This window comes from Phocoena sinus, chromosome 2 (assembly GCF_008692025.1).
Source record: "Phocoena sinus isolate mPhoSin1 chromosome 2, mPhoSin1.pri, whole genome shotgun sequence".
Lineage (NCBI taxonomy): Eukaryota > Metazoa > Chordata > Mammalia > Artiodactyla > Phocoenidae > Phocoena > Phocoena sinus.
Window position 1 is genome coordinate 83,076,045 of NC_045764.1, and position 15,257 is coordinate 83,091,301.

At 37.4% G+C, this 15,257-nt stretch overlaps 1 protein-coding gene across 5 annotated transcripts in view; it reads left to right on the top strand.

Annotated features, from left to right (window-relative positions):
* DMXL2 (Dmx like 2) overlaps window positions 1–8,030 on the top strand; it is a 178,388-nt gene extending 170,358 nt beyond the window's left edge. For 4 of the 5 annotated variants that reach the window (XM_032621915.1, XM_032621919.1, XM_032621916.1 and 1 more), the window contains 8 exons: window positions 897–1,035; window positions 1,690–1,750; window positions 1,880–2,007; window positions 2,563–2,640; window positions 3,430–3,521; window positions 4,224–4,276; window positions 5,593–5,810; window positions 6,537–8,030. In XM_032621915.1, the coding sequence (XP_032477806.1) occupies window positions 897–1,035; window positions 1,690–1,750; window positions 1,880–2,007; window positions 2,563–2,640; window positions 3,430–3,521; window positions 4,224–4,276; window positions 5,593–5,810; window positions 6,537–6,746 (979 nt within the window). In that variant the 3' untranslated portion in view covers window positions 6,747–8,030. The remainder of the gene's footprint in view (window positions 1–896; window positions 1,036–1,689; window positions 1,751–1,879; window positions 2,008–2,562; window positions 2,641–3,429; window positions 3,522–4,223; window positions 4,277–5,592; window positions 5,811–6,536) is intronic. The other variant, XR_004348327.1, reaches the window with a different exon arrangement.
* The last annotated feature ends 7,227 nt before the right edge of the window (window positions 8,031–15,257 follow it).

The window sequence follows — 15,257 nt, forward strand, 5'->3', positions numbered from 1 at the left end:
AATGTTAACAACTGCCACTTTGACATTTAACCACAAAGAAATGTCAGAAATTACACAATAATCAATAAATTCAGCTTATCTGGATAATTACCATAAAAAGCAGAATACACTAATATATTAATTAGACTGATTGATGAGTCACATTTACTGAGTAATTTTCAGTGTTTCTTCTTGATTATCTCTCTATAAGCATACCTTTTTTTCAGATAAAAATGTAGCCAACTTTACTTTTCAGTAAAACTATGGACACTGCACCAAGAGTGCAGTAATGCTTTCCTATTTGGGGGTTTCTCCTCATGTTTTCCGTCCCTCTTGCTTTTTCTCCAGACTCTCGGAAATTTTATGTTCTGGGAGTGGTGCCATGATAGCCTCTTTCATTTCTGTTTCTATCTCATTAGTATATAATACATCTAGGTTTCAGTCATACTTCAGAGTAGATGTAACCATGTAATACGATATGGCCCATCATAAAAATTACTTTAACATTTAATGTGATAATTAGCACCTAAGTTTAAGAAAACTTTTAACTACAATTTCTTTAAAATGTTTGAGTTTTATAAATGGGATCTCTGTACTTGAAGAGAACATACAGTCTTTTTCTATAGAGGATAAAAAGAAAATCTGTGTTAAATACTTCAGAACAAACATTTGTTCTAATTTGTGCAGCGATAAAATTCTCCCAAACATTAGACTAAACTTATATTTTGCCTAAGGGGAAAAAGTTAACCGGTACTAAAATTGGTGATGATTAGGAGTTGTACCTACATTTTTATTATGGATATTGATACTTTTTTTTTTTAATAAAGACTGTCCTTCAGATAGATAAAAAGCTCTGTAATTGGAATTTGTGTTGAGAAAATGGAACTGTCACAGTAACACATGAATGTTTTCCACAGTTCAGATGATATTGATTATCGTGGTTCCACTACAACTCTTTATCAACCCAGTGCAACATCCCATTCAGCAAGTCAGGTGCATCCATCTTCATCTCTGCCGTGGCTGGGCAGTGGACAGACTAGCATTGGAGCTAGTGTGGTATGTTATTTACTATTAGGTATGGTTTCTGGATATGGACTCGCTCAAAAATAGGTTGAAATCACTTTGACATAGGAATGATGCTGAAGATCAGAGGCAGTGACCAGTTAGTATACCATAATAATGATAGCTGGCATGCTGTGGGTTTCTTTATGTCAGGTGCATGCTTTTTCTTATAACAACACTAAGTGGTTTTCATTTTATGGATGAGCCAACTGAGAGGCACAAAGTGGTAAAGCAGAGCTAGAGAGGAATTCATGTCTAAGTGTTTGGAAAATGCCATCAATAACATTGTTGTTAGTCACTGTAGTTAAAGGGGTCCCATTCTCATGTTCTGCTCTGAAGAATCTGGAGATACTCCTGATTGTCCTTAGGGAGGGGCACTTGGAGGAGAGTTCCCTTTACAACTAGACGAAGCAGCTTGGTATCCTCACAGTCCACACAGACCAGGGCACGCCAGTAAGTGACTGTGCTTTCCCAGACTGTTCAGACAAGCGCCGTATATTTAGTGGGTCAGAAAATCCACAACAGGGTTTATTTTAGTAATAATCCAGTGTAAGGGAATAACTTATCAGAATTAGAGTTGGCCTGAATCATATCCTTCCTTATTTCTTCTGTGATGCGAAAGAAATTCATTTTTATCTTCTTTTAAAGCTTATGAAAAGGAATCTACATAATGTTAAGAGAATGACCTCACACCCAGTCCATCAATACTGTGAGTATTTTATTTATGATCAAAGGACTGCAAGTGATCTCCATCATTTTGAAGTTGGCTTATAGAATGGGAAATGTTGGAACTCTTTCTTCAGCTTTCTTATTTTTTGCTTTTCCTTTTGCGTCTCAGATCTTACAGGTGCTCAGGATGGCAGTGTACGAATGTTTGAATGGACAAGACCTCAGCAGCTTGTCTGTTTCCGCCAAGCTGGCAATGCAAGAGTTACCAGATTATATTTCAATTCACAGGGCAACAAGGTTAGTTCCTGGGGGTTACTGCTAAACTTGTCCGAAAAGAACTGCAGATATTTATGGAGTAAATAGCTAGTAAAACTAGACTTAAAAACAAATTCAGTCGCTCTGGATTTGAGTTGAGCAGGCAGTCTGATGGTGTCTGTTTATATAGCCCCTTGGCTCTCAAGAAAAGCATAAATCCACAGAATTTTGTGTGGATTAATTAATCATCTACTTACAGATACTACATATTCTGTGAGGGTAAAGAATTCTGTTTCTGTTGAGTGCATTGATGGTGCCTGTGTGCAGAGTCAGGCACCTAAGAGAAACCTTCCAATTTCTTACTAAGTTCTGCTACAGAAGTTTGGAGGAAAACAGTGAAATAGGCATGGAAAAGAATTTAAAAGGTGGCAGGATATTTACAGTACTTGGGCTTTCTTGAGAACTACAGCAGCAGGAGCATAGGTATAGGCAGAATGTTGGTCAAGTGGGGACTGAGTGACTCTCCATTTCATAAATGATTTTACCTTCGATATGGCTACTCAGAAGCTGTGTTTAATATTTACGCCATTCTTACAGTGTGGTGTCGCAGACGGAGAGGGTTTTCTGAGTATCTGGCAAGTAAACCAAACTGCATCAAATCCCAAACCTTACATGGTAAGTATCACTCAGCGTTCGCAGAGCACATATGGAGGCCACTTTGTGAAGTGTTTGTTTCAGACAGCGAGTCCCATTGGTGGATCTGTTGGGAAAGGGACCACTCTGTCCAGCAGCCACGGCCCAGCACCATCATTGCCCTAGTTTTAGACTGAAATGACTAAAACGCAAAAAACTTGCTTTTCACAGCTTGAAGGGTGACCATTATATTTGAAATTTTTAGGGGCCTTCTCTGTGTGTGGTCTTATTCAGGATACATTTTTATTACACTTTTATCTGTTTTGAAATCTCTGACTTCTTAGTGATAGAGTTTTATAGTGATTCGTTTTAGGTACTGTATTAAGAACCAGACAGCTTCCATGTATGCCAGTTTGCTCCAGAATGTTTCTTATTAGATTATAAAATAACCAATCCCAATAGGCCACTTCATCCATTAATCCAAGTCATGTTACAACACGTGGTGATGCAGACAAGCATGTCTGCACTTGGAGGGTCGGGGGCACGGTGACGCTGGAAGGTTAAGTTCATGTACTTGGTGTTTTATTCCTTTGTTACATAATCTTTAATTCCATGTTTCTGCCAACTCTTCCAGTTTTAAAAAATTATTGGGTATTAGCCAAGTAACAGGCATATGACAGCTAATCCTCTTATCACTTATTCTTTATTCTAGATTTTAAAAAGTGTTCTTAGGTCATGCATGTAGTATATGATTAGCAGAGCTGTGTGTGTGTACTGTACCACATTTTACTGGATTTTGAGATAACATCAGCTTGCACTTTATTCCCATAGAGTTGGCAGTGCCACAGTAAAGCCACAAGTGACTTTGCATTTGTTACCTCTTCAAGTCTAGTAGCCACATCTGGACAGTCCAATGACAATAGGTAGGTTGACAGAGATGCAAAAAAGAAATAAGCATATTTTAGGCAGAAAGGTATTCTTGCTAGAAAGTGTGGATTTCTATTTAGTCAGGTTTTTCCACCTCAGGAATACAAAAACTTTGTTACGTAATTCTTCAAGTAGTTCTCCTTACCAAAAAGAGAAAGACCAGAATTACTCCTAATGTAATCTACTAAAAAGTATGTGGAATTTTTATGTTAAAGCTTTTTTTTTTTTTTGCTGTTAATACTGTCAAGTTTTTGAGGCTCTGTAGCCATCATTCTCAACATTTTCTTTGCCTCAGATTGTTTTCATTGGCAACATGTGCCCATGAATAACACCTCTCATTTCCCTGCAGTGTTTACCCCCAAGGATATAGAAGCATCTCTTCTACTCAGGAAATCATTTCTCACTTTCCGTGGAGTGATAATGGAAAAGAGATAGGGCCGGGGGATGAGATGGAGCAGAGTCAGGTGGGACCATGTGAGACAGACCCTGTAGTTTGAAAAGGATAAACTCTTGGAAGAGATATATCCCCAGTCCCAACCTCTACCCTCATCCTAGTTGAGAATCACTGCTTTATAAATGTGAGTGAACAAAACCACATAAGATTCAATAAGTAAAAATATTTGATGTAAAGACACAGTTTATCCCAGTGATGACTTAGAACAATTTATGATGTGTTTTTGTTATTGTTTCTTTATTAGAAATGTATGCCTCTGGGACACATTGATATCACCCGGAAACAGCCTCATTCATGGTAAGTGAGCTAAGTCTTTGATTTTCAGTATACTGTGAAAGAATGCTTTCCTGGTTTTATTTTAACCAGTAAATCCAGTGCGTGTTTATTCACGGGTTAAAAATGGAGATAGAGTGAATAAAATTCTAAAAGTTAACTAGAATATCTGGCTACCTTGCTGAGGTAAATATATATGGTCACAGAAACCCAGCTAGCCTAGAATCATCTTTGTGTTGTATTCCATTCAGAAAATATGGTATGGAGAGTGGCGCTACTAACAAGGCTGCTGAAGAAATCAGTTGCAAAGTATTCCTTGAGCTCAACAGAAATGAGGTCACATTTCAGAGAATTAAATCTGACTGTAAACTAAAAGTCAGCCTTATGATTAGAAATCTGAATAATGCCGTTTAAACATTATTCCTTTTAAGACAGTGTTTTCCACATCGCTGTCCTAAAGATCACTCTTTCACATAATGCCACCAAGTGCTCAAAGCTCTAGTAAGTTTGGGTTAAACATAGCTAGGAGGACTTTGTTAAAACAAAAAACAGAAACAGATTTGAGTCTTTTACTATGCTGACGTGTATTTTGAAAGGTGTAGTTATTTCCCAGTTTTCATTGCAAAATGCTTTGTTTTTGGCGAATAATTATTAACATCTCTTAAAGATTTGCCACATATTAGTTTAAGGTGTTAATCACATTAGAATGCAGAGAGTCCTGGGAAGGTTAACTCCTTAACTTGGGGCTGGTAATTTTCACACTAGTGTAGTTTCATTTACTTAGCTGAGAAGGACTTTAAAAATATATATTTTTTATTGAAGTATAGTTGATTTACACTGCTGTGTTAATTTCTGCTTTATAGCAAAGTGATTCAGTTATACATATATCCTTTTTCATATTCTTTTCCATTATGGTTTATCTCAGGATATTAAATATATTTCCCTGTGCTATAAAGAACTTTTGATGAGGTTTTATGTATGGGCAGGAACTGGGAAAGGGTAAATACTTATTGGTGGGTATTAATGAAGACATTGAGTATCATTGAGAAACTTGTTCTCCTCTGCACTTTTGCTTCTACATTCTTATGAGACAGTATAACTTAGTTTGGGCATAAAGTTTAAACTTCCTGTGTATATGGGTGTGCGTTTTCATACTGAGATTATGTATGTTTTTGCTGTTATTGCTTGCCATCTTTTTTAATACCTTGATCATGATTATAGAAATAATTAGAAGGGAAAATGTGACAGTAATTTCTGTATTACTTAAATGTGCGTTTAAATATTACCAGAAGTGCTACGACAGACATCATTTGGGAAAGGCTCTTGATGTTTTTCTTCAGGTTTCACATGCCATGATCATGGTGCCACGGTACTTCAGTACGCGCCAAAACAGCAACTCCTAATATCTGGAGGCAGGAAAGGCTACATCTGCATTTTTGACATCAGGCAGAGACAGCTAATTCACACATTCCAGGCACATGACTCTGCAGTTAAGGCGCTGGCTCTCGATCCCTGTGAGGAATATTTTACTACAGGTTCAGCAGAAGGTAACATAAAGGTGAGTCAGTACAAGAGGTTGGAATGTGCTAAATATTATCTTTACCTGCTGTCAAGATTGATCGGGGAGGGGGAACCAAACCAAAAAACTCACCACCCTCTTCGTGCAAATATTGCTTCCTCCCTTACTTCTGTGTGGTCCTTTCTAAATTGTTAGGATCTAGAAAACCAGATAATCAATCTCAGTATACGCTCAGGTCATTAAAAAGCTTTAAAGAACTCGCTTTGAGTAAGTGTATGAGTTTTTAATTAATGCATTGAGTTTTTGATGACATGAATTTGGTTTCTCACATCATCCCCCTCCCCTCTTCCCACCTCTGCCTCCAGTACCTGACTCTGTTTTGTACAGTTGAGGTCTCCAAAGAAGCCTTTTATATTGTCCCAGGGCCTAACTTTGCGTTAGGAATGTATTTAACTGAATTAACTGAAATATTTAATTGAATTAGAGATGGGGTATATATGGTTAATATGAAACAAGAGGATGTGAAGAGGGGAATTTGAAGGAAGGTACAGGGAAGTGTATAAGGATGGTAGATGAGCCCTGTGAATGGTATTATTTCCAATTAGGTAAACTTAGAAAAGAGGTAGGGACAGGAAAGTTAGGCTTTAATGAGATCAGTTGGGCTGGGAGAACAGAGGTGAAGGCCATGTTTTTAAAAGTTTTTCATCTCTTTCTCTATTTTTTAAACGACTTACACTTTATGTTTTCACTTTTTCTTTAAACTAGGTTTGGAGGTTGACGGGCCATGGCCTACTTCATTCATTTAAAAATGAACACGCTAAACAGTCCATATTCAGAAACCTTGGGGCTGGAGTCATGCAGATCGACATCACCCAGGGCAACCGGATCTTCTCCTGTGGGGCAGATGGGACGCTGAAGACGAGGGTTTTGCCCAGTGCTTTTAACATCCCTCATAGCATTCTTGACATTCTATAGACTTAAAGATTGGGGCTTTATTTTTATAAACATTTCAATTAAAAAACACACTGCAGAAATTATTAGGCATGTCTGCTTTCCAAGCAGTTGTTAACCCATTGAAAACAAACAATACAGAGAATCTCTGTGTAGAATTTGAATCTGATCCAAGCTGAGTTTTAGGCTGAGTTTTGCGTATATGGGCTGGTAGAATGAATGACTGTGCATGTGTCCCTTTTATCATGCCGACATATTAAATAAAACAAAACCTAGTACTGTATGAAGGGTAGCTATGCTTGACAGCATTTAGCAAATCTGATTCAGAAAACATTTGAGGTTAGAAGTTAGCACATAAGTAAGTTCGTTATAATAATGAGAGGGACCTTTACACCAAATCAAGGAAGAAAATGTTGCTGTTTCAGGTTTTTCTTCCTATTCTTACCACTGATTGAAGCATGCCTGCAGTCTCCTTTGTTGAATGAAGAATAGTCATAAGGAGTTAGAAGCTTCAGGACACCAGAAACACACTAAGCAGCGTGTAAGCACACTTTGAAGCAGCGCATAGTGACTAGTTCTCTGCTGTGAGAGGTCGTTCCCATTCTTTCCTGCTGAATATTTTTCCTGTTAGTGTTTATACTGATCTAGTACTGTAATTTGCAAATGAGTGCAAATTTAAATGCAATGTTTTCCTCACAATTTGCACATTCACGTTTTTTGGACTGCTAGATTTTCTATTTAAATATTTGCCTTCATGTTAGGAATGTAATATGTGGACATGACATATTGGTAGTTAACCAAAACATACCAAATTAGTACTTCTTTTTTAGTCCAGTTTAGTACTTTTTCTTTTAATGTATTCAAGGTTAAAACACCCACAATATTTTAAGGCTATGTTGAACCTACACCAGTAGAGCATTTCATATCATAATTAAAATGAATGTTAGGCTTTTTGTGGCCAGTTAATAGTTGATGAGATTGGTGATATTATTTATTACCACAGCCTATTGTATAAACTATGCAGAGTTAAATATTATTTGCTTGAAAAATATTAGCCAGTGTTGTCATATTTTGATGTACTTCTTGGTTATGACCAAAAATATGTTCTTGAAATATTGAAACCAATGTCTGTGTTTAAATGTTTACCAGCAAATTGTCTCATCACGTTAATGAGAATGTTTAACGCCTGTGCAGTATATAGTAAAATATAATGGCATAAGAGCACCTTTCTCTGAAGGCAGTGTGATGTTTGGGCTGTGAAATACATATGTAAAAGAAAAATAAATGTTATTTGTTAGAGTTTTACCTCAGTTTGGTCTGGCATTCTTTGATAATATTTTTAACAGTTGAGATAATTTTAACTTTGATAAAATGCTTAACTGTGAGAGAATTCTTAAGGTATTAGGCAGTTCATTCATTTACTCAAATATTTATGAGTGCCTTCTATATCAGAAGCCCTTCAAGGAAATGGGATACAGGGGTGACCAGACAGAAGGCACACAATGTTGGGATTTAGTTGGGTAAGAACTAACTCCACTGTACCTTCTTGTTTATTGAACTGAGAGTGGATTTTGGCACCCATACTGGTGAAGGAGCTGAGCTGGGAATGGTGCTTATGTGGAATGGTGAAGAAAAGAGGAGGAGAGGGAGGATGCCTGAATACATAGGAACACAACTTAGACAAAAATTGTAAATATATACAGACACTTACCACAGCTCTATATATATATGTTGCATTCCCTCCATCATTCTATGTATTATACTAAAACGGCACCAGCTGGTTTAGAATCTGCAAGATAATAGAATTTTTTCAAAAACTGTAGTTGGTTTACAATATTGTTACTTTCAGGTGTACAGAAAAGTGATTCAGTTACATTTTTTTCTGATTCTTTTCCACTATAGGTTATTACAAGATACTGAATCTAGTTCCCTGTCATATACAGTAAATCCTATTGTTTACCTGTTTTATATATAGTGGTGGGTATCTGTTAATACCATACTCCTGATTTATCCCCCATGCCACCTTTCCCCTTTGGTAACCGTAAGCTTGTTTCTATGTCTGTGGGTCTGTTTCTGTTTTGTAAATAAGTTCATTTGTATTATTTTTTTTAGATTCCACATATAAATGATATCATATATTTGTCTTTCTCTGTCTGGCTTACTTAGTATGATAATCTTGAGGCCTCTCCATGTTGCTGCAAATGGCTGTATTTCATTCTTTTTAATGGCTGAGTAGTATTCCATTGTGTATATATACCACACCTTCTTTATCCATTCATCTGTTGATGGACACTTAGGGGTGCTTCCATGTCTTGGCTGTTGAAAACAGTGCTACTTTGAACATTGGGGTTCATGTATCTTTTCGAATTAGAGTTCTCATTTTTTCCAGATATATGCCCAGGAGTGGGATTGCAGGATCATATGATAAATCTATTTTTAGTTTTTTGAAGAACCTCCATGCTGTTCTCCATAGTGGCTGCACCAATTTACATTCCCACCAAGAGTGTAGGAAGGTTCCCTTTTCTCCACATCCTCTCCAGCATTTGTTATTCATAGATTTTTATTTTTATTGGAGTATAGTTGATTTACAACATTGTGTTAGTTTCTGCGGTACAGCAAAGTGAATCAGTTATACATATATCCACTCTTTTTTAGATTCTTTTCCCATACAGGTCATTACAGAGTACTGAGTAGAGTTCCCTGTGCTATACAGTAGGTTCATAGATTTTTAAATGATGGCCATTCAAACGGGTGTAAATTGATACCTCATGTGGTTTTGACTTGCATTTCTCTAATAATTAGTGATAGTATCTTCTCGTGTTTGTTGGTCATCTCTATGTCTTCTTTGGTGAAATGTCTGTTTAGGTCTTCTGCCCATTTTTTGATTGGGTTTCTTTTTGGATATTCAGTTGTATGGGCTGTTCGTATATTATGGAAATTAATCCCTTGTGGGTCACATGATTTGCAAATATTTTCTCCCATTCTGAAGGTTGTCTTTTCATTTTGTCTATGGTTTCCTTTGCTGTGCAAAAGCTTTTAAGTTTCATTAGTTCCTATTTGGTTATTTTTGCTTTTATTTCTTTTGCCTTTGGAGATGGATCTAAGAAAATATTGCTATGATTTATGTCAGAGAATGTTTTGCCTTGTTCTCATCTAGGATTTTTATGCTGTCATGTCTTGTCTTAAGTCTTTAAGCCATTTCGGGTTTATTTTTGTGTACGTTGTGTTCCAACTTCATTGATTTACGTGCAGTTGTCCAGCTTTCTCAGTACCACTTGCTGAACAGACTATCTTTTCTCCATTGTATATTCTTGTCTCTTTTATCGAAGATTAATTGACCATAGGTGTGTGGATTTATTTCTGGACTTCTGTTCCATTGATCCCTATGTCTGTTTTTATGCCAATACCATGGTGTTTTGATTACTGTAGCTTTGTCGTGTTGTCTGAAGTCTGGGAGGGTTATGCCTCCTGCTTTGTTCTTCTTCACAGACTGCTTTGGCAAGTCTGGGTCTTTTATGGTTCCATATAAATTTTAGGATCATTTGTTCTAGTTCTGTAAAAAATGTCATGGATAATGTGATAGGGATTGCATTGAATCTGTAGATTTCTTTGGGTAGTATGGCCATTTTTAACAATATTTATTCTTCTAATCCAAGAGCATGGGACATTTTTCCACTTCTTTGAATCATCTTCAGTTTCCTTTATCAATATTTTGTAATTCTTAGCTTATAGGTCTTTCATCTCCTTGGTTACGTTTATTCCTAGATTTTTCTTGATGTGATTTTTAACACATCAGTAAAAAACATTTAAAAATCCTTTATTTTTTACTTTCTCTCTAATAATTCATTGTTAGTGTAAAGAAATGCAACAGATTGCTGTATATTAATCTTGTATCCTGCTACCTTGCTGGATTCATTTTTTCTAATAGATCTTGTGTGGAGTCTTTATATAGAAAACCCTAAAGACAAACCCTAGAGTATCATATCATCTGCATATAATGATAGTTTTACCTCTTCCCTTCCAACTTGAATACTTTTCTTTTTCTTTTCTGATTGCCGTGGCTAGGACTTCCAGTACTATATTGGATAAAAGTGGTGAGAGTGCCATGATCAAGTGGTATTTATCCCAGGGATGCAAGTATTTTTCAATATTCGCAAATCAGTGTGATTCACCACATCAACAAATTGAATAAAAACCATATGATCATCGCAACAGATGCAGAAAAAGCTTTTGACAAAATTCAACACCCATTTATAAAAACTCTCCAGAAAGTGAGCATAGAAGGAACCTACCTCAACATAATAAAGGCCATGTATGACAAACCCACAGCTAACATCATTCTCAATGGTGAAAAACTGAAAGCATTTCCTCCAAGATCAGGAACAAGACAAGGATGTCCACTCTCGCCACTGTTATTCAACATACTTTTGGAAATCCTAGCCACAGCAATCAGAGAAGAAAAAGAAATAAAAGGAATCCAAATCGGAAAAGAAGTAAAACTGTCACTGTTTGCAGATGACATGATACTATACATAGAGAATCCTAAAGATGCTACCAGAAAACTACTAGAGCTCATCAATGCATTAGGTAAAGTTGCAGGATACAAAATTAATGCACAGAAATCTCTTGCATTCCTATACACTAACAATGAAAGATCAGAAAGAGAAATCAAGGAAACAATCCCCTTTACCATCACATCAAAAAGAACAAAATACCTAGGATTAAACCTACCTAAGAAGGGAAAAGAGCTGTACTCAGAAAACTATAAGATACTGATGATAGAAATCAAAGATGACACAAACAGATGGAGAGATATACCATGTTCTTGGATTGGAAGAATCAGTATTGTGAAAATGACTCTACTACCCAAAGCAATCTATAGATTCAATGCAATCCCTATCAAATTACCACTGGCATTTTTCACAGAATTAGAACAAACTTTTTTACAATTTGTATGGAAACACAAAAAGACCCCGAATAGCCAAAGCAATCTTGAGAAAGAAAAATGGAGCTGGAGGAATCAGGCTACCTGACTTCAGACTATACTACAAAACTACAGTAACCAAAACAGAGTGGTATTGGCACAAAAACAAATATAGATCAACGGAGCAGGATACGAAGTCCAGAGATAAACCCATGCACCTAATCTATGACAAAGGAGGCAAGACTATACAATGGAGAAAAGACAGTCTCTTCACTAAACAGTGCTAGGAAAACTGGACAGCTACATGGAAAAGAATGAAATTAGAACACTCCCTAACACCATACACAAAAATAAACTCAAAATGGATTAAAGACCTAAATGTAAGGCTAGACACTATAAAACTCGGAGTACTATAGGCAGAACACTTTTTTTTTTTTTTTTTTTTTTTTGGGTGTTATGCAGGCCTCTCACTGTTGTGGCCTCTCCCACCGCAGAGCACAGGCTCCGGACGCACAGACTCAGTAGCCATGGCTCACGGGCCCAGCCACTGCGCAGCATGCAGGATCCTCCCAGACCAGGGCATGAACCCTCGTCCCCTGCATCGGCAGGCGGACTCTCAACCACTGCGCCACCAGGGAAGCCCAGAACACTTTTTTACATAAATTGCAGCAAGATCTTTTTTGATCCACCTCCTAGAATAATTTAAAAAATAATAATAATAAATGGGACCTAATTAAACTTAAAATGAAAAGACAACCCTCAAAATGGGAGAAAATATTTGCAACCAAAGCAACTGACAAGGGATTAATCTCCAAAATATACAAATAGCTCATGCGGCTCAATATCAAAAATCCCAACCCAATCAAAATAATGGGTGGAAGACCTAAACAGACATTTCACCAGAGAAGACATACAGATGACCAACAAACATGAAAAGATGCTCGACATCACTAATTATTAGAGAAATGCAAATCAAAACTGCAATGAGGTATCACCTCACACTGGTCAGAATGCCCATCATCAAAAAAATCTACAAACAATAAATGCTGGAGAGGGTGTGGAGTAAAGGGAACCCTCCTACACTGTTGGTGGGAATGTAAACTGGTACAGCCACTATGGAGAGCTGTATGGTGGTTCCTTTAAAAACTAAAAACAGAGCTACTATATGATCTAGCAATCCCACTCCTGGGCATATATTAGGAGAAAAACCATAACTTGAAAATATACATGCACCCCAATGTTCATTGCAGCACTATTTACAATAACCAGGACATGGGAGCCACCTAAATGTCCATCAACAGAGGAATGGATAAAGATGTGGTACATATATACAATAAGATATTACTCAACCATAAAAACGAATGAAATAATGCCATTTGTAGCAACATGGATGGACCTAGAGATTGTCATACTGAGGAAGTCAGAGAAAGACATCATATGATACTGCTAATATGTGAAATCTAGAAAAAGGGTGCAAATGAACTTATTTACAAAACAGAACTAGAGTTACAGATGTAGAAACAAACTTATGGTTACCGGGGTGGGGGTGGTAGGGATAAACTGGAAGGTTGGGATTGGTATATACATGCACTACTATATATAAAATATATAGCCAACAAGGACCTACAGTATAGCACAGGGAACTCAATACTCTGTAATGGCCTATATGGGAAAAGAATCTAAAGAAGAGTGGATGTATGTATATGTATAACTGATTCACTTTACTGCACACCTGAAACTAACACAACATTGTAAACCAACTATACTCCAATTAAAAAAAAAAAAAAGCAGTCATAGTGGGTATCCTCATCTTCTTCCAGAATTAGCAGGAAGGCTTTCAGCTTTTCACAGTTCACCATTTAGGATTAGTATTAAATATTAGTGGACTGTGGCTTTGTCATAGTTGGCTTTTATTGTGCTCAGATGTTTCCTCTATACCCACTTTGATGAGAGTTTTCTTATAATGAATGGATGTTGAATTTTATCCAATGCTTTTTCTGCATCTATTGAGATGATCATGTGTTTTTGTCTTTTCTTAATGTGGTGTATCACATTGATAGATTTGCATATGTTGAACCATCCTTGTGACCCTGGAATGAATCCAACTTGATCATGGTGTATGATCCTTTATATGTGCTCTTGGATTCGGTTTGCTAATATTTTGTTGAGGATTTCTGCATCTATATCACCAAAGATATTGGCCTGTAATTTTTATTTTGGTGTCTTTGTCTGATTTTGGTATCAGGGTGATGGTGGCTTCACAGAATGACTTTGGGAGTATTCCCTCTGCAATCTTTCGGAAGAGTTTGAGAAGGATCGGTATATGTTCTTTGTATGATCAGTGGAATTCTCCATTGAAGCTTATCTGCTCCTGGACTTTTGTTTACAGGGAGTTTGTTGTTTTTTTTTTTAATAACAGATTCTATTTCGCTTCTAGTGATTGGTCTGTTTAAATTTTCTGTTTCTTCATGACTCAATTTTGGCAGGCTGTATATTTCTAGAAACCTGTCCATTTCTTCTAGGTTGTCCCATTTATGGGAGCATAACTGCATATTCCCCCCCCCCAGGGGCTGTCCACTGGGACGTGTGACGTGTGAAGCCACCCGCCACTTGGTGTGCATGCCCACAAAGTCCACTGCCCTTGGATCAGACCCCTCTGCAGAGCGCTCACAATCAGCTCGGACGTCAGACCCACCTCTGGCGTGAATGTACTCCCAAAGCCCCTTTGGCTGGAGCTGCGCTTCACCATGAACATGCTGACAGTGAGTCTCCTGTGGCAGACCCACACCCCCGCTTTGCACTCTGATAATAGGGCTCCTGTGGCAGACCTGTGCTTTGGCCTGCGTGTACCCCTCGTGATGCTCCGCCTTTCGGGTTGTCCCCACGCAGCCATACTGAGTCCTCTCCCCAGGTCTGTCTGCTGAAGCCCAGGTTTTATCACCTAGCTGCTGTGAAAGAGGTTCACAGGGTGAGAGAACCTTTCCTATTTCACAGCTGTATTCCAGGGATGCAGGTCCCATCCCGTTTCCTTTTTTTCTTTTCTCCTTTTGTGCTACCCTGTCACATGGGGATATTTCTTGCAGCTTTGGTTGTATGATAGATCTTCTGCCAGCTTTCAGTTGGTATTCTGTGATCATTGTTCCACATATAGATGTATTTTTGATGTGTTTGTGAGGGGGAGGTGAGCTCCTCATTCTTCTACTCCACCGTCTTGATTTCCCCAAGATAATAGAATTTTGAAGCTGAAATTCAAAGGTGTTATGATAGCTGCCAACTGTTTTGAGCTATTGTTTTATAGCAGTCTGCCACGTGTCACGCTAAATTTGTGTGTTTTATAGCAGTCTGCCGTGTGTCACCCTAATTTGTATGGTTTTTAAAAGTTAATAGACTTTATAAGAACAATTTTAGGTTTACCAAAAAAACTGAGCCAATACTACAGTTTCCATTTACCCCCTCCCCCAGTTTCCCTTAACATTTTCCACTTAATGAACCAGTATTGATGCATTATTAACCGAAATACGTGAATTATATTAAGCTTCACCCGTGATGTATTTGTTACAATTGATGAACCAGTATTGATGCATTATTAACTAAAGTCCGTGAATTATATT